Source organism: Nilaparvata lugens, chromosome 7 (genome assembly GCF_014356525.2).
Source record: "Nilaparvata lugens isolate BPH chromosome 7, ASM1435652v1, whole genome shotgun sequence".
NCBI classification, from domain to species: domain Eukaryota; kingdom Metazoa; phylum Arthropoda; class Insecta; order Hemiptera; family Delphacidae; genus Nilaparvata; species Nilaparvata lugens.
The window spans coordinates 48,697,966-48,723,870 of record NC_052510.1 but is presented as its reverse complement, the minus strand read 5'-3'; the positions used below and the strand labels follow the sequence as shown (position 1 = coordinate 48,723,870).

The 25,905-nt window shown below is 32.6% G+C and overlaps 2 protein-coding genes across 5 annotated transcripts in view; one reads left to right on the top strand and one right to left on the bottom strand.

Moving 5' to 3' along the window:
- LOC111059604 (acetyl-CoA acetyltransferase, cytosolic) overlaps positions 1 to 14,239 on the bottom strand; it is a 39,023-nt gene extending 24,784 nt beyond the window's left edge. The window contains exons 1-6 of one of the 2 annotated variants that reach the window (XM_039433003.1): positions 14,070 to 14,239; positions 13,107 to 13,228; positions 6,731 to 6,843; positions 4,315 to 4,514; positions 3,012 to 3,241; positions 1,446 to 1,637 (exon numbers count right to left, since the gene is read on the bottom strand). In XM_039433003.1, coding sequence (XP_039288937.1) covers positions 1,446 to 1,637; positions 3,012 to 3,241; positions 4,315 to 4,514; positions 6,731 to 6,843; positions 13,107 to 13,228; positions 14,070 to 14,118 — 906 coding nt within the window. In that variant the 5' untranslated portion in view covers positions 14,119 to 14,239. Of the gene's footprint in view, positions 1 to 1,445; positions 1,638 to 3,011; positions 3,242 to 4,314; positions 4,515 to 6,730; positions 6,844 to 9,395; positions 9,518 to 10,354; positions 10,804 to 13,106; positions 13,229 to 14,069 lie in introns of those variants that run through there. The other variant, XM_022347249.2, reaches the window with a different exon arrangement.
- Positions 14,240 to 14,278: 39 nt separating this feature from the next.
- The window catches only part of LOC111052973 (MAP7 domain-containing protein 1), a 331,750-nt gene continuing 320,123 nt past the window's right edge, over positions 14,279 to 25,905 (top strand). For 2 of the 3 annotated variants that reach the window (XM_039432975.1, XM_039432967.1), the window contains exon 1: positions 14,280 to 14,371. In XM_039432975.1, the coding sequence (XP_039288909.1) occupies positions 14,329 to 14,371 (43 nt within the window). In that variant the 5' untranslated portion in view covers positions 14,280 to 14,328. Of the gene's footprint in view, positions 14,372 to 25,905 lie in introns of all 3 variants that reach the window. The other variant, XM_039432960.1, reaches the window with a different exon arrangement.

Here is a 25,905-nt window from a genome sequence, read left to right as displayed (position 1 = left end):
CATAACAACACTCAATCCCTTAGTAGTAGGCCAGAAATTCATAATGAGAGTGATAAGTAGGAAACCAGCTCGACATCATTCCCTCATTCTATTTAGAGATAGAAATATCTTACCATTAAGGTATTTATATTTTCACAAAGTGCTAGAACTATTTTACAAAGAAAGCGGCCAAGATCTCAATGAATTCATCTATGAAGTACGTCACCCAATGCTACGTACAGGAGGGTACTTTATTCCGCCTCGTCCAAGAAAGGAAAAATTCAGGAGATTCTTTCTATATGTCGCTCCTCGTATTTTCAACCTTTTGCCTAGTGAAATAAAGGATGCATTACATTGAATAGATTCAGACACTTGACCAAGAGTTGGTTATTAGAGAGGAATGAAGTGGAAACATTGTTTCAATAAATGTTATCTCAGTAGATTAATTTAGTAATTTTATTATGTATGTATGGCATTTCAACGCGCTCAAATTACCAGATTGCATTATTTAAGTTCAAGAGTTCAATTCAGCTAAATTTATTTCTTATATTCCATAGCTTTATCTAATTACAGTTTTACTTAGCATTCTCTCTCATTATTGTTCAGATTTTAACTTGATAGTTTCTAGTACTGGATCTGATCATATTTACTATTCATATTGAAGGCATTATATTTATAGTTTATATTTACGTTTCTATTCATGCAGAGCTCTGCTGTTTTATTTTTGTTTAATTCTTATATTTGTTTAACACTGTAACCATACTATTCAAGAGAATAAAAAATGCATATGGAACATGAACGACCCCACACTGTAGTAACTCAGGGGTTGTTTAAAGCAATATTTTTCCACTATTTTCAGTTATACATTGTAATATATTATAATTTAATGTATTTTTTGGAAGAATAAATTTCAATTTCAACTTTCGTACAGTCACTGTCAAAAGTGGAATAAAATATTTCTGGCCAACAGACAACATTGTAAAGCTAGAGAGAGATAGCGCTATCTTTTTTTTTGTATGATAGTGAAGGACAGCAACAGTTTTGTCAATCGTACACTGCCATTATAACGTGGACCTCACTATAGTTGACTTCTTTTTATTCTTAGCTCTATTATCATTCAAATGTTATTTGTTATTTCTTGATTCCTCTCTTATTATTTTCTCATATTGTAATACAATATACCATATACTATATGGTTTCTAGTATATAGTATAGTCTCTAGTATTCAGTATATTTAGTTTCTCATAGCATTTTTTTCTTCCACTAATATAGAATAGTTTTTTCCTTTTTTTCCTTCTCTCAATTATCAATTTCCTTGTATAGTGATTATTGTATTTTTTTTGATTGGGGAGCAATTTTTGGAATTTTCTCGTTTGCTCCCATATTGTTGTAAATGAATAAATGAACACGAGGACTCATATTTCAGGGATAAGAAATAAATGAATTGAATGGAATAGAATACATACAACAGAGTTGACAGCCTGGACAGGACCGATGCCCATGTACTGTGGGTCGCAGCCGACCTGAGCGTAGGCGACGACGCGAGCCAGAGGCTTGAGACAGCGCGCCCTCGCCACTCCTGCACTCATCAGCACAACCATCGCTGCTCCGTCGTTAAGGCCTGATGCGTTGCCTGCCGTCACTGTGCCTCCACCACCCTAAACAAGTCATTCATTGAACAATTCATTCATTTAACAAATCATTCATTAAACAATCCATCCATTAAGCAAGTAATTGATTAAATTCATTCATTCATTATTTTCCTGACTACAGTCATACAGTAGTATACGTACAAAAGCGCACCCTGGCGAAACCCCACTAATTAGCATCACCATGGCCGCCCCATCTTCAAGGTCTCTCAAATCAAGTCAATGATTGGGAGAGGATCAACAGGATTACCCCGAAACCGATTTTCTCCTAAATCTATAAACAATCGATTCATTTGTTTCATAACTAGTACAATATAACAAATATAACTGTAGGGCCTATACAGAATATACACCAACAAAATCATCACAAAATCATCTGCGATATTGTAAGTCACATATAGGGTGGAAACATTGTGGAGCAGCTGCATTCCAAGATTGATGCCCGGTTTCACCAAGCTCGGTCAAGACATTTTTTGAACATGGCCAAACCGTGTTCGCTTTATAAGAGTGCACCGAAAATATCAATAGAAGCTATCGCCATAGAAATAATATGTTCATTGCACTTGTTGTGATTCTTAAGCGATTTGAGCATGTTCAAATTTCTTGACCAAGCTTAGTGAAACTGGGCATAAGTGTTGCAAAAGGACTTCCTATATATAGGAGGTACAGGATGCAGTTAATATATGCACGTAATTAGATTGTGGTGAATAATAATAAAGTATAAAGTTTCAATATTTGTGTTTGATGAGGCATACTATTCAGTTTTTGAATTTTTACAGGTTGTTTCAAAAAAGATTAAACAAATTTGATAATAAATATGATTTTTGTAAAATTTACAGAGCTGTGTTCAGAGCATTTTTTGTTATGATGTTTAATAGTTATTGTAAATTGTATACACTTGTCGCAACAGATAACAGTATTTTTACTTCGATAACAATACAATTAAAGTATTTAACGAGTACTTATCTTTGTATGTCTGATTCCAGATACTTTAGTATGATATTATAAATTGAAAATTCGAACTGAAATTTACACAGTTATTCAATCTTAAAGAGGAAGGCTAGATTAGAATGTTTACACTAATGGTTCAAAATGGTGCTTGTATTTGTAATGGAGAATAAATGTTTTATTTATCCCATTACATACTGTGTATATATAATTCAGCACATTTTCTCTATCCTCAACCACTGAGAACCTGGCAATAAACCATATCGAATAAGGAGAGGAGGACTGTTTAGAATAGTAATAAGGGTTGAGTCAGTGTAAAGTCCAATAAGTAAAAATCAATTTAATTGTTGGGAATAAAAAAATTTAATTAAATTAAATCCGTAAAAAAATAAATAGAATTAAATACTATACATATTTTATAATAAATCAACTCACCTTGATGAAAACTGGTTTTAGTTTCTGGAGTGATTCAAAATTCGTGTTTGGTTTGGGAAATTCGTCTTGTGATATTGACTTTTTCTCCCCTCTGCAAATTACAGTGATCGGTACTAGCTCCTTCTTAAAGCTGCCATATGCCTGTGCAGACACTGTCTTTATATGAGATTCTTCAGCATACTTGTCCTGTTCTTCCCTGCTAATTTCATATTTCTTGGCAACATTCTCAGCTGAAAAAAATGAAGAAATAATTGAATAACTGCTATTTGAAAAAAACACAGTTTGTCAACTTCAGTTTTATATTAATGGCAGGACTGCAGTTTCGCGTTGAAACCAACATATTTATCTTCATCTTCATTATGAAGAAGTTCCACAACATCAATACATATTCCAGTGCTAGTCATTATTTTATTGAAACAATACATGCAATATTATATATTTACCTACACTATAAACAATGATAGGAGGCTCTCCGCAATTGAATGCTACTCCAAATCTGCAGTTTCACCTACTCATCCATTTAATTCAATTAATACAATATTGAAGAAAGAAAAACAAGCCTAAAGTGTTGCAGAATAATTTTATAATATTGACTCTTAGGATTAGTTGAATCAAGTTCCTAGTAAGGATTAATTTTTATTCAAAAGATATGAGGTTATTTCCTGAAATATTATAAACCTTAGCTTATTATTAGAGGAGCCAGCAACATTTCCCACTGGATACAGGATTATCTGTATTTTTGGAAAAATATGACTCTCTTACATAACAGATCTTCATCAGTAATTTATTCTCCCTCGTGTTCATTAGGTTTCCATTTTCCCTTTGTAATATTTTCTTTTTCGAATAATTCTTGAAAAAATTGTTTTTTTTTTCAGCAGTCATCAGTAAATTGATTATATCTCATTCTTGTGATATGTATCTAGATACTACAAAAGACACAAAGATACTACACTGCAAAAATGTGTGAAATGAATCTAAAAATTTCCAATATTTGAAAAAATTACTTCTACAATAATTTAGGTAAGACTTCATTCAGCAAGCATTCTTGCACAGTTCAATTCGAGATAATTAATGGTATCTTGATCCATTCCGAACTGCGATGTATTAACACACTGTTAAAATGTTTTATACAACGACATGCAGTCAAGTTGATAAACAATCTTCTCTTCTTACTGACTAGAGTGCTTTCGAACGGCAGCTCCAGTCAGTAAGTGAACAAAATTGTTTATCTACCTGAATAATAGACTTCATTTACTTGTGTAAAACATTAAAACAGTAAGTTTAATGTGAGTTAGTAACGAACCTGTGATTCCCATATGGATGTTGGTGAAGGCGTCTGTCAGGCCATCCCGGAGCATGGTGTCGACAATTTCGGTGTTGCCCATTTTGAGACCTGACCGCATCTGCACAATGTGTGGCGCCTGACTCATCGACTCCTGGCCGCCACACACCACTATGTCCGCATCCCCCGTCTTGATTGACTGACATCCTGACACTATCGATCTGTCCACAAAATAAATAAATATTGAATGAAAAAGACTAAGAAATTGTCAAAAAACCACTGATTTATTGATTATTAGAAAGACCGGTTTCGGTTATTTTTTTATAACCGAAACCGGTCTTTCTAATTATCAAAAAATCAGTGGTTTTTTGACAATTTCTTAGTCTTTTTCATTCAATATGAATAATTACCACAATATCAACTTCTCAACTACACAAAAAGTGAAAAAAAAACTTAGAAAAGTCTACTCTTTTGAAATGTACATCACTACAACACTAGACATCAAGAGCTGTTTGACATCCCCAGGGTGCGACTGCCGATATCGCGGGTATGCTATAGGAGAGCAGCACTAGGCTACTTCAACAGGCTGCCTGCAGGACTGAAGCAGTTGGATCTCAGCGAGTTCTAGAGGGTTGTAACCAGTTTTGAGAACCAGGGCTGATTATGATGTCCAGGAAGTTTTAAACGACGACCTGTCTCAAATCCTATATGGCTAATTTGCCATTAAGTCAAAGAGCAATGCCTTAGATGTTAACTAAGTGTGAGTTATCTTGATAAATTAGTGTTTTTGTTATTTTACTTTTATTGTGACATGACGCCATTGATCCCACAAGTGTGGGTAATGGATGAAGAGGGTATAAGGTACTACGGTAACAGCCCTAAAGACTTGATTTCAACTAATCTATCCAAAAATATATCCTTGAAAAATGTTATTCTTGTATGGCGCTACAGCCCATGGTGAGCCTTGGCCTCCGCAACTATTAACCTCCACGCATCTCTATCGTTGACTATGCTTCTCCATCCCCTCACTCCCAAACTCCTCACATCATTCAGCACCTCATCCAGCCATCTTTTCCTGTGTCTCCTATTGTAAAGCCTTTCCCGAATCACAATTTTAGGAATTCTGCCCGCAGTCATCCTTTCCACATGACCCAACCACCTGATTCTTTGAGCATTTATAAATCGAACCATGCATATGTCCTTCCCTCAGGTCTTCCAATTCCTTCTTGGAACGGATTCGCCATTCTAACCCTGTCGTACCCTGAGCCATATTTTTTTGGAGTACTCTTCTTTCTAGGACATGGAATTTGTTTTCATCTTTCTCTGTCATTGTCCATGTCTCCGAGCCATAGGTCACTACAGGGCGTACTAAGCTGAGGTATAATTTTACTTTCGCCTCTCTGCTAATCAGACGGCTCCTGAATAGGCTTGCATTCGCGTAAAATGCTCTATTTCCAGCTTGGATCCTTTCACAGATGGTCTCACTCATTTCGTTTTTCTTATTCAGTGTTGCCCCGAGATACTTGAATGATGCTACCTCCTCTTTTTCATTCCTATCTATAACTAAATTCCTAGGAACTCTTCTTCCAGGTGTTGCAGCTACATGCAAGTATTTAGCCTTGAAAAATCTACTCTTCTGAAATGTACAAGGTGGCTGTTATCTAGGTGCTAAAGACCTAGTTTTCAATAAGTCTATGATAGGCTGGGCAGAAAAGAATGCCAACTATTCTTATGAGAGTGTTGAAGCATTTATCTGACAATGTGTGAACAAACATTTCCCTGCCATGAGAACAAATGATATTTTACATAAACAAGAGTGATTTAACAGAAACTGGCTTTTTTCAAATGAACAGAACATGATCGACTTACAAGATAGAATTATATTTAGACTTCATAAACAAATATCATATCATACAATCTCATGAACATGTCTAGCAGAATTAAAGATGATGGTTTCCTAACCAAGAGGACATCCAGCCGACCGATCGCCACTATTGAAAATGGGTGCCTGACATCCAAAAGTACTCCAGTAAGTAAACTAAAATGTTTATTTAGTGAATAATGAATAATTTATATTACTGCATGTCGGTGTTTTGAGCTGCATTCGCACACAACAGTGAACAGTGAAAATATAATTCCGATAAGTTCATACTCACTGAATGGGAATAGTACAGTAGAAACAACTCATGGGAATGTTATTTTCACTGTTCACTGTCACTGTTGTGTGCGAATCCAGCTTAAAACAACAAAATAGTGTATGAAAAGTCCTAAAATCCTCCTCACAGAATCACGGGGCTCTTATTAAAATTATACTATGCAGATCAAGCCAAACTTTACTGGAATATTTCCACTAAAGTATTTCCATAATTTTGATGGCATTGGAACGAGAGTTAAGAAATTGATAAGTTATCTGTAAATATAGAGTAAGTATACTCACTTCATTCCAGAACCACAGAGCATATTTATGAGATGAGAAGGAACAGAAAATGGGATTCCAGCATCAACAGCTGCCTGCCTAGCTGGATTTTGGCCCTGCCCTGCAGTTAACGCCTGAAAATACATACAAGATTATGAAAACGTTCACTAAAAACATGGATAAATGAAAAAAAACAATTAGTTGAAAGAGTTAATGATGATCACTAGAATGCACTCGTTTTGAATCGTGCTTACTTAATTACAAACAGGAATTACAAATTACAAACAAAAGTAATTCTCTTTTAAAATATGGTTAAGTTTTTTAGTTTTCATAAAATTTACATTCATTTAGATTCAATGTATTTGGATGCTCTATGTTTCTCACCATCAAGCGAATAAAGCATGAGTGCAAAAACCAGTAGTAATATTCCAATCTGAAGAAATACCGGTTGTATTTTTTATCCATGACATTTGAAATATCGCAGTGGCATTGAAGGAAAATCCTAAACATAGGAACTGATTGGAAAGAATTCAATTGGTGTGCCACAATGAAAGGACGATGAATTAAATACACTAAAGACTAAATACTTCCGCAATCCACATAACACTCTCCGAGACTTTTCAATCACTGAATAGTTGATCAGCAAATAATTCAATTATTGTTCAAGAACTTCATTGAGTTATATTACAGGCATAATATTAAAAGTCGTACTTGAAGAATTTGAATCTGCATAGTATGATTATGATTAAAGCCTTATGAGTGTTTATTTATAGAATAAATAAACTTTCTGGATTTTTTTTTCAGGCATTCACTGAACTAATTTTCATTCAATATTTCAACAAGCTCTCCTTTTCTCATCAATTTTCACTTTGAACAGCCATCCCACAAATATATAATCAATATAATTATTACTGTAGACTATAATAGGCTACAATAATCTGATTATCTATAATCTAGTCTAGGATACAGTACTTATCAACTCATAAATTGAACTTATTGGACCAGTATGAGTACCAAATTCGGGAGAGTCACAGCTTTGGACAATGACTGTTGTTCCTCCGTCAATCATTTCAATGAATGTGTGAAATTTCATCAATAAATTGATATATTAAAATGAATATAGAACCTGTAGCCTATTTGGAAACGACTGCGAACCTAGTTACATAGATATTATATTCATGTAATATATAACACGTGATATTATGATTTATATTATCACTTGTTGTTAGACCAATAAATTGTGAGCGTTCCAGATCACTGTTCACACATGTTCTCGGGTTCTATTACAGATGTTGCACTTTTTTATTTTATTGAATCGCTTTTACATTGCGTAAGAGCAAGCACTAAGCACTTCTAGGATTCAAATAATGTATCGATTTCAGGTAATAGAAGCTTTCTTCAATACTTGAAATGAATGAAAATGTTTTCAACGGAGTCATTGATTGCTCTTGATAAGAGACCAATTACAGCACTATTTTAGCACATCAAGTTAGTGATTAGTAAAGGAAACAATGAATCTTCTACGACTATAAATTATTACCTGTCAGGTTCATTAACCAATGGCGAGGCAAAGATTATAAATATTAATTTACTACAGTCATATCAAGTTGGTCCTGAATAATAAACTGAGAATCATGAATAAGACAGCTAAGGGAAATTTTATACCAAATAAGGGGCACACTACTGTTATATTCAAGAATATATACTTACATAATGTATCTTGAATCATTGTATTACTATGTTGTAGAAGTAATTACTGGGAAGAATCCTGCTTGCTTCTATATTTTCATAGATGAATATTGATGAGCATCTGGGATTAAGTAAATTAAAAAAATAGAGTTGCTGATATTTATAGTTATTACATAAATCTTTAAGATTTCATTAGATAAGAAAATGATGGTCTCCTGTTTAATACTGTTAATATTTACATTGATAAACTTAGTCAAAGTATGACTTCGGAATAAAATAATATTTGAATTGTTGAGAAACCAGTTTCTCCTTCTCTCTCTTCTCACTTTCACTTTCCATAGCTGAAGATGTGAGTGAAAGTTCAAGTATCTAGGTCAGTACCTACCTGCTATCTTGCTTTCAGTTTTTGAAGGTCGTGGGATTACAAAACAGTAAAAAACTGGTATTTTACGGCGATTATGAGAGCTTTGTGAACAGCCTTCAAGTTTAATTATTGTATTGGTCAGCATAGAGTCCAAGAAATATTTCCCAACTTGGTTCGTCGGTAGACGGTAGAGCTGCTTGGATTCTACCTAAACGTTCATTTTTGAATAAATTTGAAAAACTCTGGGTTGTTAAGGAGCCTACTAAACGATTCAGTCATAGAAATTCAAGTAGCCTTTTCTAGTGAATGACTGAAAAAGGAGGGAAAAAATCTATTTATCATTCAAATTAAGGATTAAAAACTTCCAAGTTTCATATTTTTATCATTTTTACAGATTCGAAGTAGACAGCCAGTAATATGGGCAAGTTAGTGGAATATTGATAAGTTTTTCATCTTCAATTCAGAGAAGTCAATTGCTCCATTCTAGTTTGCAGATTGTGACAAATTAAAAAGATAATGGAAGTGTTGGATGTCATTTCATAATGAAAAATGATGAATGAAAGAAATAAGTTCTATGAATAACAATGAACTGCCTTACTTCAATTGATTATACAGTAGAAGAAAAGAAAATACCTGTCCAATAATAACTTCAGATACTTCTTCAGGTTTAACTTTGGCTCTATCCAATGCTTCTCGAATTGCAACGCAGCCCATTTCTGATGCTTTTAGAGTTGAAAGACCACCACAGAAATTTCCTAGATAACAAAAATACAATTAAGTAAAAGCTCACAAGTCATTTAAATAATTATAAATGGGTTAGTCACATAAGTTAAGATTATCTGTCTTTCCAAAAATACGGTATTATTGAATTTTTTCGACCAAATATACATACAAGTTGAACATTTCATATTTCTTTTAATTCAATATTTAAGCATTGGGAATAGACTTTAGCTACTTCTACATTAAAAAATACATAAATACCTACGTGCATAGTATATTGTATTATTTACTGAAGCAAGAAGATTAATCTAAGAGAGTATTCAAAATTGAAGAGTTATAAAGAATAGATCTTCAGACATGCAAAAAAATTAATATTATTAGAGATTTTTCACTCTTCTCACAAGAGAAATTGTAATATTCCCACAGTATAATGGTATAATAGATCAATAGTAATCTTAATTATTATGGTATAGTAGAAAGAAGCATTGTGCAATAGCACTCTTCAAAAACTTGTTACACTCTTTAATAAAATATAGTTGATAAAGGAAATTGCGTTAATCTTGAGCAAACCATTGATAAAGCCTTTGACAATAATTTCCTTTGAAAAGTATAGGTTATGTTTTTGATTACAGTGATAACAATTTTTTTCAACCATCAAAATAGGAGACTATGACATGCGATATATACACCTACACAATTTATCATAGTTCACATGATGAAAATTTAAAAATAGTAATTATTCAAATTTCCTGAGCAGTTTTGATGACCTGTGTTTCAATTTGAAAATGAATCCTACATTAAGTTACGAATCTTATGATGTAAGACTCTCAAGTTCATTTATTTTCTTATTAATAGATAACAGGGTGAATTACCTATGGGTGTCCTTACGGCTGAAACAATATAAACTTCTGAATCCCTCATTTTTGTAATTAGATGCCGATCACTGTACTTTATAAAGAAGTTTTCAATTCAACGTACAGCAGACAACTGAAATTTCTGTGGTACTGATCTGGTGATGTTGACGTCACAGCTCGCAGGAAACGTCGGAGACCCACAATGCAGTTCGGCAACCGAACTGGCCAGCAAGTGAAGGAAAAGAAGAATAATAAGAACATCCAAGTTGGTGCAAAAATGGCTGAGCAAGACGTGAAGGCTGGGCTGCCGAATTTTACAGGTAAATTGAATACTTATTCGTATATTTTTATGTCAACAAACTGTAAGAAATAAGTCTTCATACATGTATACACAATTTGCCCACATCCAACTTCATAGTTTTGTGATGTCAACCAATATTCGTGTTAGCCTGCCCTAGTTACACTGCACTGTCAAATTACCAAGTTGAGTATTTTTATAATTTCTGAATGACCTATGACGTTTCTTCTGTGTTATGTTTCAAATTATCATCTCATCCTAAGCTAATCTTTTCGTGAAATCATTCAGATTCGTTTGAACGGAACAGATTGGAACGATTTCAATTGGTGTGCCACAATGAAAGGACGATGAATTAAATACACTAAAGACTAAATACTTCCGCAATCCACATAACACTCTCCGAGACTTTTCAATCACTGAATAGTTGATCAGCAAATAATTCAATTATTGTTCAAGAACTTCATTGAGTTTTATTACAGGCATAATATTAAAAGTCGTACTTGAAGAATTTGAATCTGCATAGTATGATTATGATTAAAGCCTTATGAGTGTTTATTTATAGAATAAATGAACTTTCTGGATTTGTTTTTAGGCATTCACTGAACTAATTTTCATTCAATATTTCAACCAGCTCTCCTTTTTTCATCAATTTTCACTTTCAATAGCCATCCCACAAATATATAATCAATATAATTATTACTGTAGACTATAATAGGCTACAATAATCTGATTATCTATAATCTAGTCTAGGATACAGTACTTATCAACTCATAACTTAAACTTATTGGACCAGTATGAGTATCAAAATTCGGGAGAGTCACAGCATTGGACAATGACTGTTGTTCCTCCGTCAATCATTTCAATGAATGTGTAAAATTTCATCAATAAATTGATATATTAAAATGAATATAGAACCTGTAGCCTATTTGGAAACGACTGCGAACCTAGTTACATAGATATTATATTCATGTAATATATAACACGTGATATATGATTTATATTATCACTTGTTGTTAGACCAATTGTGAGCGTTCCAGATCACTGTTCACACATGTTCTCGGGTTCTATTACAGATGTTGCACTTTTTTATTTTATTGAATCGCTTTTACATTGCGTAAGAGCAAGCACTAAGCACTTCTAGGATTCAAATAATGTATCGATTTCAGGTAATAGAAGCTTTCTTCAATACTTGAAATGAATGAAAATGTTTTCAACGGAGTCATTGATTGCTCTTGATAAGAGACCAATTACAGCACTATTTTAGCACATCAAGTTAGTGATTAGTAAAGGAAACAATGAATCTTCTACGACTATAAATTATTACCTGTCAGGTTCATTAACCAATGGTGAGGCAAAGATTATAAATATTAATTTATTACAGTCATATCAAGTTAGTCCTGAATAATAAAATCAGACTCATGAATAAGACAGGGAAATTCTATACCAAATAAGGGGCACACTACTGTTATATTCAAGAATATATACTTACATAATGTATCTTGAATCATTGTATTACTATGTTGTAGAAGTAATTACTGGGAAGAATCCTGCTTGCTTCTATATTTTCATAGATGAATATTGATGAGTATCTGGGATTAAGTAAATTAAAAAAAATAGAGTTGCTGATATTTATAGTTATTACATAAATCTTTAAGATTTCATTAGATAAGAAAATTATGGTCGCCTGTTTAATACTATTAATATTTACATAGATAAACTTAGTCAAAGTATGACTTTGAAATAAAGTCATATTTGAATTGTTGAGAAACCAGTTTCTCCTTCTCTCTCTTCTCACTTTCACTTTCCATAGCTGAAGATGTGAGTGAAAGTTCAAGTATCTAGGTCAGTACCTACCTGCTATCTTGCTTTCAGTTTTTGAAGGTCGTGGGATTACAAAACAGTAAAAAACTGGTATTTTACGGCGATTATGAGAGCTTTGTGAACAGCCTTCAAGTTTAATTATTGTATTGGTCAGCATAGAGTCCAAGAAATATTTCCCAACTTGGTTCGTCGTTAGACGGTAGAGCTGCTTGGATTCTACCTAAACGTTTATTTTTGAATAAATTTGAAAAACTCTGGGTTGTTAAGGAGCCTACTAAACGATTCAGTCATAGAAATTCAAGTAGCCTTTTCTAGTGAATGACTGAAAAAGGAGGGAAAAATTTATTTATCATTCAAATCAAGGATTAAAGCTTTAAAAACTTCCAAGTTTCATATTTTTATCATTTTTACAGATTCGAAGTAGACAGCCAGTAATATGGGCAAGTTAGTGGAATATTGATAAGTTTTTCATCTTCAATTCAGAGGAGTCCATTGCTCCATTCTAGTTTGCAGATTGTGACAAATTAAAAGATAATGGAAGTGTTGGATGTCATTTCATAATGAAAAATGATGAATGAAAGAAATAAGTTCTATGAATAACAATGAACTGCCTTACTTCAATTGATTATACAGTAGAAGAAAAGAAAATACCTGTCCAATAATAACTTCAGATACTTCTTCAGGTTTAACTTTGGCTCTATCCAATGCTTCTCGAATTGCAACGCAGCCCATTTCTGATGCTTTTAGAGTTGAAAGACCACCACAGAAATTTCCTAGATAACAAAAATACAATTAAGTAAAAGCTCACAAGTCATTTAAATAATTATAAATGGGTTAGTCACATAAGTTAAGATTATCTGTCTTTCCAAAAATACGGTATTATTAAATTTTTTCGACCAAATATACATACAAGTTGAACATTTCATATTTCTTTTAATTCAATATTTAAGCATTGGGAATAGACTTTAGCTACTTCTACATTAAAAAATACATAAATACCTACGTGCATAGTATATTGTATTATTTACTGAAGCAAGAAGATTAATCTGAGAGAGTATTCAAAATTGAAGAGTTAAAAAGAATAGATCTACAGACATGCAAAAAAATTAATATTATTAGAGATTTTTCACTCTTCTCACAAGAGAAATTGTAATATTTCCACAGTATAATGGTATAATAGATCAATAGTAATCTCAATTATTATTATGGTATAGTAGAAAGAAGCATTGTGCAATAGTACTCTTCAAAAACTTGTTACACTCTTTAATAAAATATAGTTGATAAAGGAAATTGCGTTAATCTTGAGCAAAACCATTGATAAAGCCTTTGACAATAATTTCCTTTGAAAAGTATAGGTTATGTTTTTGATTACAGTGATAACAATTTTTTTCAACCATCAAAATAGGAAACTATGACATGCGATATATACACCTACACAATTTATCATAGTTCACATGATGAAAATTTAAAAATAGTAATTATTCAAATTTCCTGAGCAGTTTTGATGACCTGTGTTTCAATTTGAAAATGAATCCTACATTAAGTTACGAATCTTATGATGTAAGACTCTCAAGTTCATTTATTTTCTTATTAATAGATAACAGGGTGAATTACCTATGGGTGTCCTTACGGCTGAAACAATATAAACTTCTGAATCCCTCATTTTTGTAATTAGATGCCGATCACTGTACTTTACAAAGAAGTTTTCAATTCAACGTACAGCAGACAACTGAAATTTCTGTGGTACTGATCTGGTGATGTTGACGTCACAGCTCGCAGGAAACGTCGGAGACCCACAATGCAGTTCGGCAACCGAACTGGCCAGCAAGTGAAGGAAAAGAAGAATAATAAGAACATCCAAGTTGGTGCAAAAATGGCTGAGCAAGACGTGAAGGCTGGGCTGCCGAATTTTACAGGTAAATTGAATACTTATTCGTATATTTTTATGTCAACAAACTGTAAGAAATAAGTCTTCATAAGTGTATACACAATTTGCCCACATTCAACTTCATAGTTTTGTGATGTCAACCAATATTCGTGTTAGCCTGCCCTAGTTATACTGCACTGTCAAATTACCAAGTTGAGTATTTTTACAATTTCTGAATGACCTATGACGTTTCTTCTGTGTTATGTTTCAAATTATCATCTCATCCTAAGCTAATGTTTTCGTGAAATCATTCAGATTTGTTTGAACGGAACAGATTGGAACGATTATCAAGTGGTGTTGTCTTGTACGTAACCTCAATGGTGCAAATGGTTCGTTTACATGGATGTAAATTAAAATCACAGAATAACTGCTTCTTTTTTGTAGCACATTGATAATTATTATTCAAATTTATACGTATCCCGTGTAATTTAGTATCAGTTCAACTAAACTTGAGAAAATTTAGCTACGTGGGTGGGTCCAAATAGTTTCCAGTTGTGAACTTATTAGTTTTGTGTTGTAATGAGTAAAATGTTTTGTAGGGTTAAGTTTAGGCATTGCACTGAACAATATAAAATGAAAAGCAATAATGTAAATTATATTCTAACTGACATTTGCTAAAAGGTTGGTTTAACATCCCATAATTAGTGATAGTTTTATTTAAACTTGTCAGTTGTTGAACAAGATACTTCACTAGGTATTGAGATAAATTGAATTTGCTGGTATGATTACATGCTCTGAAGACTTATCTTTATTTCTCTGAAATTGTACACTTCATCCCAAAGATGTTTTGAAATTGGATTATCTATGCTATGTTCTTCATGCTTTGAATAATTGAAAAAATATAGCCTAGATTATTAAAAACATCACTAGTCAGTCAATATGTCAGGTAAGATCATATTGTTTCAATTTCAATATAATATTAGTGATAGTGCCATACCATTATATTTTTATATCTTAATGTACTTTAGTAAAACAAATCACTACTAATCAAATTAATTGGAAAAACTTCTTTCCAGTTCTATAGGCTATAGTTTAATCTTTACTATAAAAATTAAGACCAATTTTACATATCGTCTAATTACAGTATACTAACTTAATTTTCAATTGACAAATTTGTTTAAAAAATACATCATTTTTTTAATCAGAGGAGAACTCTGATCTCAGTTATTATGGCGTCTAGGAAATTCTGTATTTTAATTGGAAATTGTGTATATTTGTGGTAAACTCCCATACCTCAATAGTCGATATTACAGCTACTTATGAAAGTCTAATAGTTTCTGAGGGCTTTGAAAAATAAAAATAATCCAATTACTATAAAGTATAAAGCATACTTATAATTGAAGACTATTTGCTTCAAACAGAATAAGGGCTCCAAGCCCTAATGAATACAGTTGTTTATTGATTGCTAATACAGTACTTATTAGTAATATTCCATTGTAACTAGCTCAGTTGACAGGTTTTGTGGTTAAATAAGTTCACATGGAATTTCTTATAAGGTCTATTAATTTGTCCATAACTTTTTGCTAAATATTATCCTACTTGATATCTGCTTATGTTCTAAAACAATTAATTTTTATACATAAATGGTAAACTTAGGTATGGATCACATAAAATTACTGAACTTACCATACCTATTCCATTTCTGGCTAGTATTTGCAGGCTTTAAATGAATTGCTTTATTACAGTGTTTTATTAAATATTTTGTAGTTATTAAGTTACATGAGAATTTCTTTGACTGATTCATTAATCAAGTTGATAAATATTCCTGATCAATTTTTACTAATAATAACTATTTAATTATTCAAGTTTTCAGTTATCTTACGGTAGTTTGACACATTGTGAGACCGGACTCTCCCAAATATCCATTTTCCTCTATTTTTTTCAATTATAACGAATCTTATTGTTTAAATGTCATAAAATACCTTCCAAGGCATTTGCAAATGCATTATTTGTTCAATGCAGATTTGATTATTTTTTTATTATTGAAAGTCTGGTATACCAGACTACCTTATTATTTTATCTTTTTATGTTATCTCATTAGTGTCATTTGCATTGTAAATAAATTAATAAATAAATAAATACCGTAGTGAATGTGATGGTACAATGATTATAATTACACAATATATACAGTACAGTAATTATGATAGTTCAATGTAATTTTACCTTATTCAGACATGATATTTTGACTACCAATTACCTGTCTGTAATAGAAGAAAACGCTAACCATATTTCTGATTTTAAATTAGGCTATGTTATTTTAATGTATTATGTCACATATTTATTACAGTTACAGGGCGTTGAATGTAAGAGTGTATGACTGTGCCTCAATTCTCCCTTTAGAAACATTATGGAAATCATGTATGGATGAGTCTGTATTATTGTTGAACAAAATAAATATTCTATTCTAGTCAATAATTTTATTTCTAATATTCTTGGAAACAGTGGTTTCTTTTTGTTGTGATGGATTTTATCTAACCCAATAATTACACCTTTGTTTAATAATCATTTTTTTAAATTTATGTTAAAAACCACATTTTTTATTTTATAAAAACCTAATTTTCTTAATTTATTAATTCAATTTACAAGTTTAAATTAATAAATAATACATTTTATTTATTTAAGCTCTTAATTTATGAAAACCCGATTGAATGAACTCTGTAGAATGAAATGTAGATTGAAGTGGATGCTATGAGTAGTTGGAAATGTATGACATATGGGCACTTTCCGTTAAAAGTCTTGGTCCGCCGCACACATTAATATTGGAGGAGGCTCGGTCACTGCAATGAAAAGTACGCACTCATCTTGACCAAGGCATCTAGATCTGCATGCTGTTGCATTTCTTTGCATTGGTCGGCGCATAACAGTAGGCTATTTTCAGACTCAGGCTACACAGTTCAAGGCGTCAGCCTGAGGTCGGTGATGTATGTTCGCGTGCATGTGTTGTGACTTTTCCGATGTATTAGAGGATGCGCTTCTGTCTTATTGTGTTCATCAAACTCTTGAGATCTTTCAACGTGATTGACCTTAGACACACGTTGTCTCGAGGTTTTAAATTTGTATCTACCTCTTGAGATCTTTCAACGCTACTGATCTAAGACTAACACTGTCTCGAGGTTTTCAATTTTCATCCACCTCTTGAGACTCTTTAGCCTGATTGATCTCACTAACACAATATCAAGGCTCTAAAAACATTTTCAATCATTGTAGTGTAGAGTTGGTAAAATATAATTTTGTACCCCACTTACATGAATCAGATTGGCGTATTTTATGTTTGTAGTTTCAATTCAGTGGATACTTTCTGTATAACTTTTAGTTTAATATTGGCACATTATCACCGGAGACTATCCGTTTCTCCGGACGCATAACTTCTACCTCGGTTTCTCTCCCACTTGATTTTGATCAGATTCAGACCTACTTCAATATCAATCATAATATTGAATGCGGTAATCACTATGCCCTTGCTCTAGTAAGTAACCCATCATTTTTTAGATGCTGATGAAAGTATATCAATTACTCGTTGATAAGTTGAAAACTCATCCCTACGTTCTCGTCAACCTAAAGAGAGATGCACTGCAAACACAAATTATTACATTTTATCATACTAATTAGCAAGGTTTGTTCGTATTGATAAGCATAATATATTGAAGTGAAAAAAGTATTTTTATTCCAAAGTAGAAAATTGTTCACTGTAACTTTATTGATCAATTAAAAACTCATAAATCATCTCTCTACACTGTTTTGCCTACAGAGGGATGTGCTGCAAACATAACTTGTTATGTACAGTATGTTAAATGTTACAGGACTACATTCTTAGGCTGGGGTTGGACCAAACGAGCATAGAGCTAGAGCTAAGCTGCGGAGTTAATAACTCGAGTTATTGACAAAAAGTTATTAACTTGACTGAATTTTCAAAAATTTATTTTTAAAAAAGTTAATAACTTGTGTCTTTAACAGAAAATTCCTTGTTATTAACTCTGGTGTAAACCCAGCTTAAGAATTTTAGAGCATAAAACACATAGAAACAATCGAACATATGAGAAGCATAATAAATTATGTCTACAAAACTGTATGAATCCAATGTCAGTTCTCATGACTTTGGAGCTTTCAAACTGGCTAAATCTAGAATGTTATTAATCTTTTTTCAGAACAAGTATTCGCTCGGTTGGTTCAACCTCATTCTTATAATCATCATTGTTTGTCCATATATTATAGAATCTATAATCTCTACATATTACCTGTATTTTTCAGTAAAATATGCCTATAATTAATCTAGTTATTGATACATTCTTCACCCTATATTCTTGATCTCAACCAATATTCAATAATCGTGTTTTTAAGAAGAATAAGTGTTGCAGCTACTAAACTGAATCCCCACTACTGTTTTAAATAGCCGTGTTCTGTGCTCTGGGCATCGGAAAACCGTTGTGGCGAGATAGGCGCGGTGTATCCTTTTGTTCTAGAATTGTTTCCGCCGGTGAATCCAACAAACCGGAAGCAAAGCACCCACTATTCGACAGTGGCCTTTCCTCGAGCACCTTGTGCAGCAATGCTCTGTTGTGTACATTGTCGCCAACAACACTAAATTATCACACTTTTTCGCGACAATCAAAGCTCTTGGACATTGTTAATTTTCATTCAGAACCTACTACACTTTGACATTGTTTTCGGTTAGTGTTGGATCACTAAATTACTACAGTTTTTCGCGACATTCTAATTCAAAGTTCTTGGACATTGTTAACTTTGTGTGCATTTTTTGGTTTCGGTTAGTGTTGGAACAATAAATTATCAGTTTTTCGCAACAATCTTATTCAAAGCTCTTTGACATTTAAGTTTTTCTGGTTTCGGTTAGTGCTGGAACACGAAATTATCATAGTTTTCCGCGACAATCTAATTCATCCAATATTCTTGGACTTTGTGTGCATTTTTTGGTTTCGGTTAGTGTTGGAATAATAAATAATCTCAGTATTTTGCGACAATCAAATTCAAAGCTCTTGGACATAGTTAACTTTGTGAATTTTTGGATTCGGTCAGTGTTGGAACACTAAATTATCATAGTTTTTCGTGACAATCTAATTCAAAGCTCTTGGACATTGTTAACGTTGTGAATGTTTGGTTTTGGTTAGTGTTGTGGCTTGAAATCATCTTTAAAATTTATTGGTTTCGGTTGGTGTTGTAGTGGATAATCTCAAAGATGGATTGCGACCGTATTTGTAAGTTGAATATTATTTCAATTCCATAATCTCATAGAATATTCATCTATTTATCAATACAGTTACAAGGTAGAATATATATTCAATGATCAGAAGAGAACAACAGGCTGAGCACAAAACTGTCTTCATCCTGAATTCGGATATGATATTTTCTATAATAAGTTCCGAATTTTGATATCATAATTTGCAGATATGTTGGCTGAAGAATTTGAATAGGAGTAGAACAATTTCTAATGATTGTTCTGTAGACGTTCACTGATATTGTTGTTTTCTTCTATATTTTATGATAGATTTACCATCCACGTTATTCCATGTTTATTCACATAAGTAATCTAAAGTTCTGCTCAATAGTTTAACGGTATAAAGTTTTATATCTTATATCTGGAAATTAACTAGTTGAATCTTGTCTCTAACTACTAAATGTGATTTTCATTCTGGATCCACTCCGTTACCGTGATTGGAATAGATTGGAAGGTCGTCGATTCCCAACAGTTATAGGTTTTCTTGTTATATCACCAGTCTAAAACATGTTGATTTCCATAGGTACTCACGGTCCTGGAACCCTGATTGTTGGCTTGGTGGAACCGACATCTCAATTTATTCCAAACATACTTATTTGCGATTCTAGTGAAGGAGGCAGAATATTTGGAAGTATGGATTTTGTAGATAATTCACGGCTTATCTTGTGATGGAGAAGAGAACCACACGTTCCTCGTTGAAATTATAAATATTAGTATGTTGAAGCACTTCAAATCAGTTTCTTAATTTTATGGAGTGGTAAAAGTAAATTCGTATGGCTTTTGTTGGTGGGGAGTCCCTTGCGGGAAGGTCCCACCGCCTGAATATATAATTTGAGCCGTCAATGGGCCTTATGGAGTGGTTTCACTGTATCAATATAATTAAATTAATATTCTAAATATTAGTAATTTAAAACACATTCAATCAATTTTTTAATTGTGGAGAGGTTCTAGCTTATGCTCTACAAATTATTATTATCAGTATATTGTGACTTTAGAAAAAAGGTACTATTCTATCTAATTAAAAAACTACCTGCAAATGGATTCCTGGAAAAATGAATCACAAATTATCATAAATATAAATTCGGCTGTGCCACCAGTTGAATCGTCCAACTCCATTTTGAGCAGAGAGTATTGGGATGGTCTGTCCATTGATTGGTCGCCACTGTAGGTGCGCTATTGTTTCACATTCGGCGCGTTGTGTAAATTGAGTAGGCAGCCAGTCGTCTTTCCTTTTCCTTTTTCATCTTGCCGGTTGATAGCATCGGCTGCGGTTTGAGTATTCTACTGTTACTCTGCGGCCTAATTTGGCTTCGCGATTTTTGTCTGCTGTTATCTACTCGTGAACTATAGTCGCGCGATTCACTCCAAACTGTCAGAATTTGTTAACATATAGCTTCAACGCTTCCCATTCAACCAATGCTGAAAGTTGGAGGTGAATTTCACCACAGCTGACACCGTTTTCCTCCCCACATCGCGCTCTGAAATAAAGTCTAGTCAAGGTCGTATGGTTGCAACAGGCTAATATCATAGAGAAAAGATTAAGAGTTTTCAAGATCTTTCATTATTCGTCTATTTTAGTATTTTATTTCAGAAGTAGTGTCAAACATTTTAGGGTATTGTTCCTGGATGATAGGAGACTACAAATGTCGTATTTGAAGTGTCCAAAACTCGAAAAGAATTAATTTCTCTGTTATTCTTCAACCAATCTTGATAAATAAGGATTTCATTGAAATCTTGATAAAATTTACTAACTTTTTTGTCTCTTGTAAATTTTCTGTATAGTGAACGGTTTTCGTTAAATTTTCCATCAAAAATTTAAAATGGCCGCCATTTTGAATATGTATATTAAAATTTTTTAAAGTTGAGTCTTCATAGCATAAATATTAATGCCAAATTTCAGATCAATAAAACATTTCGTTCTTGAGATAAAAATTCCTAAGTGAAAAAACAAAATGGCTGCTATAAGGATAACCGCTGAGTTTTGGACACTTCAAATACGACAGTTGTAGTCTCCTATCATCCAGGAACAATACCCTAAAATGTTCGACACTACTTCTGAAAAAACAAAATGGCAGCTATAAGGATAACCGCTGAGTTTTGGACACTTCAAATACGACATTTGTAGTCTCCTATCATCCAGGAAAAATACCCTAAAATGTTCGACACTACTTCTGAAACACCCTGTATATCTCATTTACAATAGTTGACATAAACACAGTTAGTGTAAAATACTCATCAATGTCTCAATTCAACCTCTCTATATTATCATGTACTTGTTAATGGGTTGTATTAACATTCTAGAAAATCCACAAAGATGTAAGTAGTGTATGAATGAATGAACTTGTAGTAGTTTTCATGTAGATGGTCTTGTAAATATTTCACTTTTTGTGTAGTTGAGAAGTTGATATTGTGGTTAATATACTGTGGTAAATATTACTCATATTTAATAAAAAGACTAAGAATTTGACAATTTCTTAGACGTTTTATTTAATTGTTTATAATATAAACAATAATATATTGTTTACATATTATGCAATTATACTTGAGGATTTGACTGTACTGTTCTCCTTGCAGTATTGTCGGTCCCGGCTGAAGTATGACAGTCGTAAGTGCCATTGACGGCTTAAATGATATATTCAGGTGAGGTGGGACCTTCCCGCAAGAGACTCCCCACCAACAAAGCCATACGAATTTACTTTTTCCCTTGCAGTTTATGTTTCATTAGAACTCACTGAATTGAAGAAATAATTGTGGTCCGTTTCATTAAATCGCAAAGACTGTGCTGTGCTGGTCATGTTGAGAGAATGGCAGAACATCGAATGCCAAAAACAATTTGTAGGGCCAGGATGGAAGGTAGAAGACGAGAGGGTAGGCCACGCAACCTATGGAAAGATGGAGTGGAGGATGATCTCCGGAGGATGGGAGTTATGGCATGGAGACGAAAGGCATGTGATCCTGATGTGTGGAGGGCTCTCGTGTGAGAGGCTGAAGGTCTCACCGAGCTGTAATGCCAGAAGAAGAGGAAGAATTGTAGAAATTTCAGAAAATAGATGAAGAAGATTTGTATGAATGAACTTTTAGTGGTTTAGGAGATGAGTATTGAATTACTGGTTAAAGAAGGACTTGACTGTACTGTTCTGTGCAGAACTCACTGAATTGTAGACATTTTAGAAAATACTGGAAGAAACTATGGACGGACTTGTAGTGATTTGGGGAAATGAGTTTTGAATTCAATAACTGGTAAAATTTTGATAATTTGAGGAAATTATTATTCTTGTGATTTGTATTTAATTATTGAGTGGTATTGCAATATATTCAAGTGCAGGTTATTCTATTTTGTTTTTAGAGAAATTTATTATGTTTCACATGGTTTCGAATAAAGGTTATACCTCATGCAGCTCATTCTGCCTTATGTACTTCCTTATGAGTATCTGGTTTTATAATAGAGCTTCATATTCCTGGTTCAATATTATTAACCAAGTAATGATGGTAAAATTCCCTTCTCAAATCTGGTTTTATTTAAAATCGAGCTCCATTTTATCTTTTTCCTTTAGTACTGCCCAACTGTAAAAAAGTGAAACATCGAGAGTGTGGATTATCTCACCTTCGGTATTTGTTAATTCAAACCACCCTTTATTTAAGATGGCGAAACATCATTATTACCTATTTCCGGCAAATGGGGTGAGGGGTGATGTGTGATCTTTGGGGTGTAACTAGGTGGTGTTTTTTTGTCTAGTACATGAATGATCTATACTGACATACCCACATATTTTTCATGGGTCAGGCTTGAATACTGGGCCAGTAAAGAAAATACAATTCAAAAATGAATTTTATTCAAACTGTGCCAAAATTATCTAAATCAAATATAAATTGGAATAACTAGTGGATCTACTTGATTGTGTTGGCTTCTCATTAGTTCTAATACCGTACTGCATTATTAGGTCTATATTTCATTCAATTCATGAAATTCTCAATTCATGAAATCCAAAATGGTTTTGTATGTTACAAGGCTTTAGCTAAATCAAATATAATGTAATGAAACAATTCATCATCAATGACGTCTTAGAAAATATAAATTCCTGAATTATCAATTCTTTATTACATTCCCATATAGCAATCAACTATTAATTTATTCAATTTCTTCGTTTTTATGATGATGGTGCTTTATATATAGATAATGAGTATTACATTGTTGTATTGTTCAGATTATTTAGTAATGTATTACGATTTAACTGTCAATTATTCATTAATAAATTGTATTTATTTGTTTCAGGTAATTCTTCATTCCGTTGTTACATTTCCAAGGATACCATGATCATACATCTGTGTGGTAAGCTGTCACAATATTGAAATAACATCCTCCCAGGTGGAATATCGCTGTCAGTACTATTTTCCTAAATGTTGATAATTTGAATGCCGATTCTGAGATAAAATCTCCTTATTGTCTCTTTTCTGTTTAGGGCTACTTGTAATATAAATAGAAATACAAATCTCAGTACCCTTCAAGTCTTGAAAATGGCATGAATGTCCGAAACATGTTGTGATAAAATAATTCAAAAAAGGGTACTGAGTTGTATTTCTATTTAAAACATCCTTAGTTAATTTTAATGATTTGCTTGGTAATAAGGATTACCAATAAGAAATTTATTCTAAAGTGAGAGAATTTGATAACAAAACTAATATTTTAAAGGTGAAAATTTGGTATTGGTACTTTAAACTTTTGAAAAATTGTATTTTAAATCTACTACCTACTTAGATGCTTCTAATCTAGTATATACTTGGATGCTTCCAAAATTACAGTTTCAAGAGTATTAAGAACCTCGAAATCAATATTCCTATACTAGATTGAACTACTGATATACAATTGCATAAGTCCGTGTTATTATTGAAGTGAAGAAGGTATAGGAAGTTTTTCATCGCTTGAAAAATGTGGCTACCATAAAGAATATAGGCGGACTGAAGTGAGGTCAAATGGGTGTGCCTCGGTTTTTTAGTTAATGCATTGTTGCAGTCATTGACCCAAGTTCAAATAATGTGGAGACCACTAAAAAGGCACGCACATCGCACTATATCACTTTGTGCATGAAACGTACAATTTTGACCTGGCGAAGATTTTCCGATATTTTTCTTGAAAGAAAGTTGCACTTGAATGCTGAATGGAATGATTTGAAGTTGCCTTGAAAATGTAGTTTTATTCAATATAGATATCTACCACATCACCTCTACAGTACAATAAATACTAGAATGTATTTTGGAAATAATGCCTTATCACTTGGACTCGAGTATACGGTAGAAAATAGTGATGATTATTATTAGTTTATTACTTTGTAATCTCTTTGTACAGTACTTTTCATGCTCTTCTTTTGTTGCCATTGGATATTTCATATTCAGCAGTAAAAGTAGAACAGTTGAATTTATAGTGTTTAGCACAACAATAACCGATTAAATATTCATATTCTGCTCGTATTAATTGCACATTAAATCGCTGTGAACTTATAATCAAATGGTGCACAAATTCTCCAATTTATGACAAAACAAGTCACTAATAAATCAAATCTCAGTTTCTATTAATCAACTTCCGTTGATACACAATAAATTAGTAAAAATCTGCAAATTATTATTATTTTTTTGAACTAGTGAATTATCTTTTAGAATCTAGAATAGATACTTAGTAATTATTAATAGGCTTGACTTCAAAGCTTGTTAGAATACCCTAAAATGATGAGCTTTTCTCACTGTCTTCTTTGATGATGTAATCTCATGATCTAATAGATTCGGGTTTTATGATTCAAAATTGTCTTTAATCAAATGAATTGGTCGATATCTAAATAGTACTTCATTGCTTCAAATTCCCAAATTTGCAATGTAACTCATATTTTTTATTTATTTTATTTATTTATTGTATAAAATACTATAATCATAATACAATTATGACATTGGAGGAAAAACTAGGCTAAGCCTGTACTATTTCTCTCCAAAAATTTTGATAAAATGTTAATGTTGTCCAAAAGATAAGGTTATATAGTCACACACTGCTTCGTCACTTGATTTTCGGTCCAGAAATGTGATTTAAAATTTTGAATTTTGAAGATTGATTTTATACTCTAAATGAATCACAATAAATTAAAAACTTTAGAAATATTGCACTTATTTAAAAAATTTGGATACAAAATAAAAAAAACCTACTCACTATTTGTTATTATCATAAATGGAATAGAACTACTGTACATTTATTTTTAGCATTGATTGTACTCTTCTAGTTGACAATTTCAATTTTTTATTTTATAGCTTAT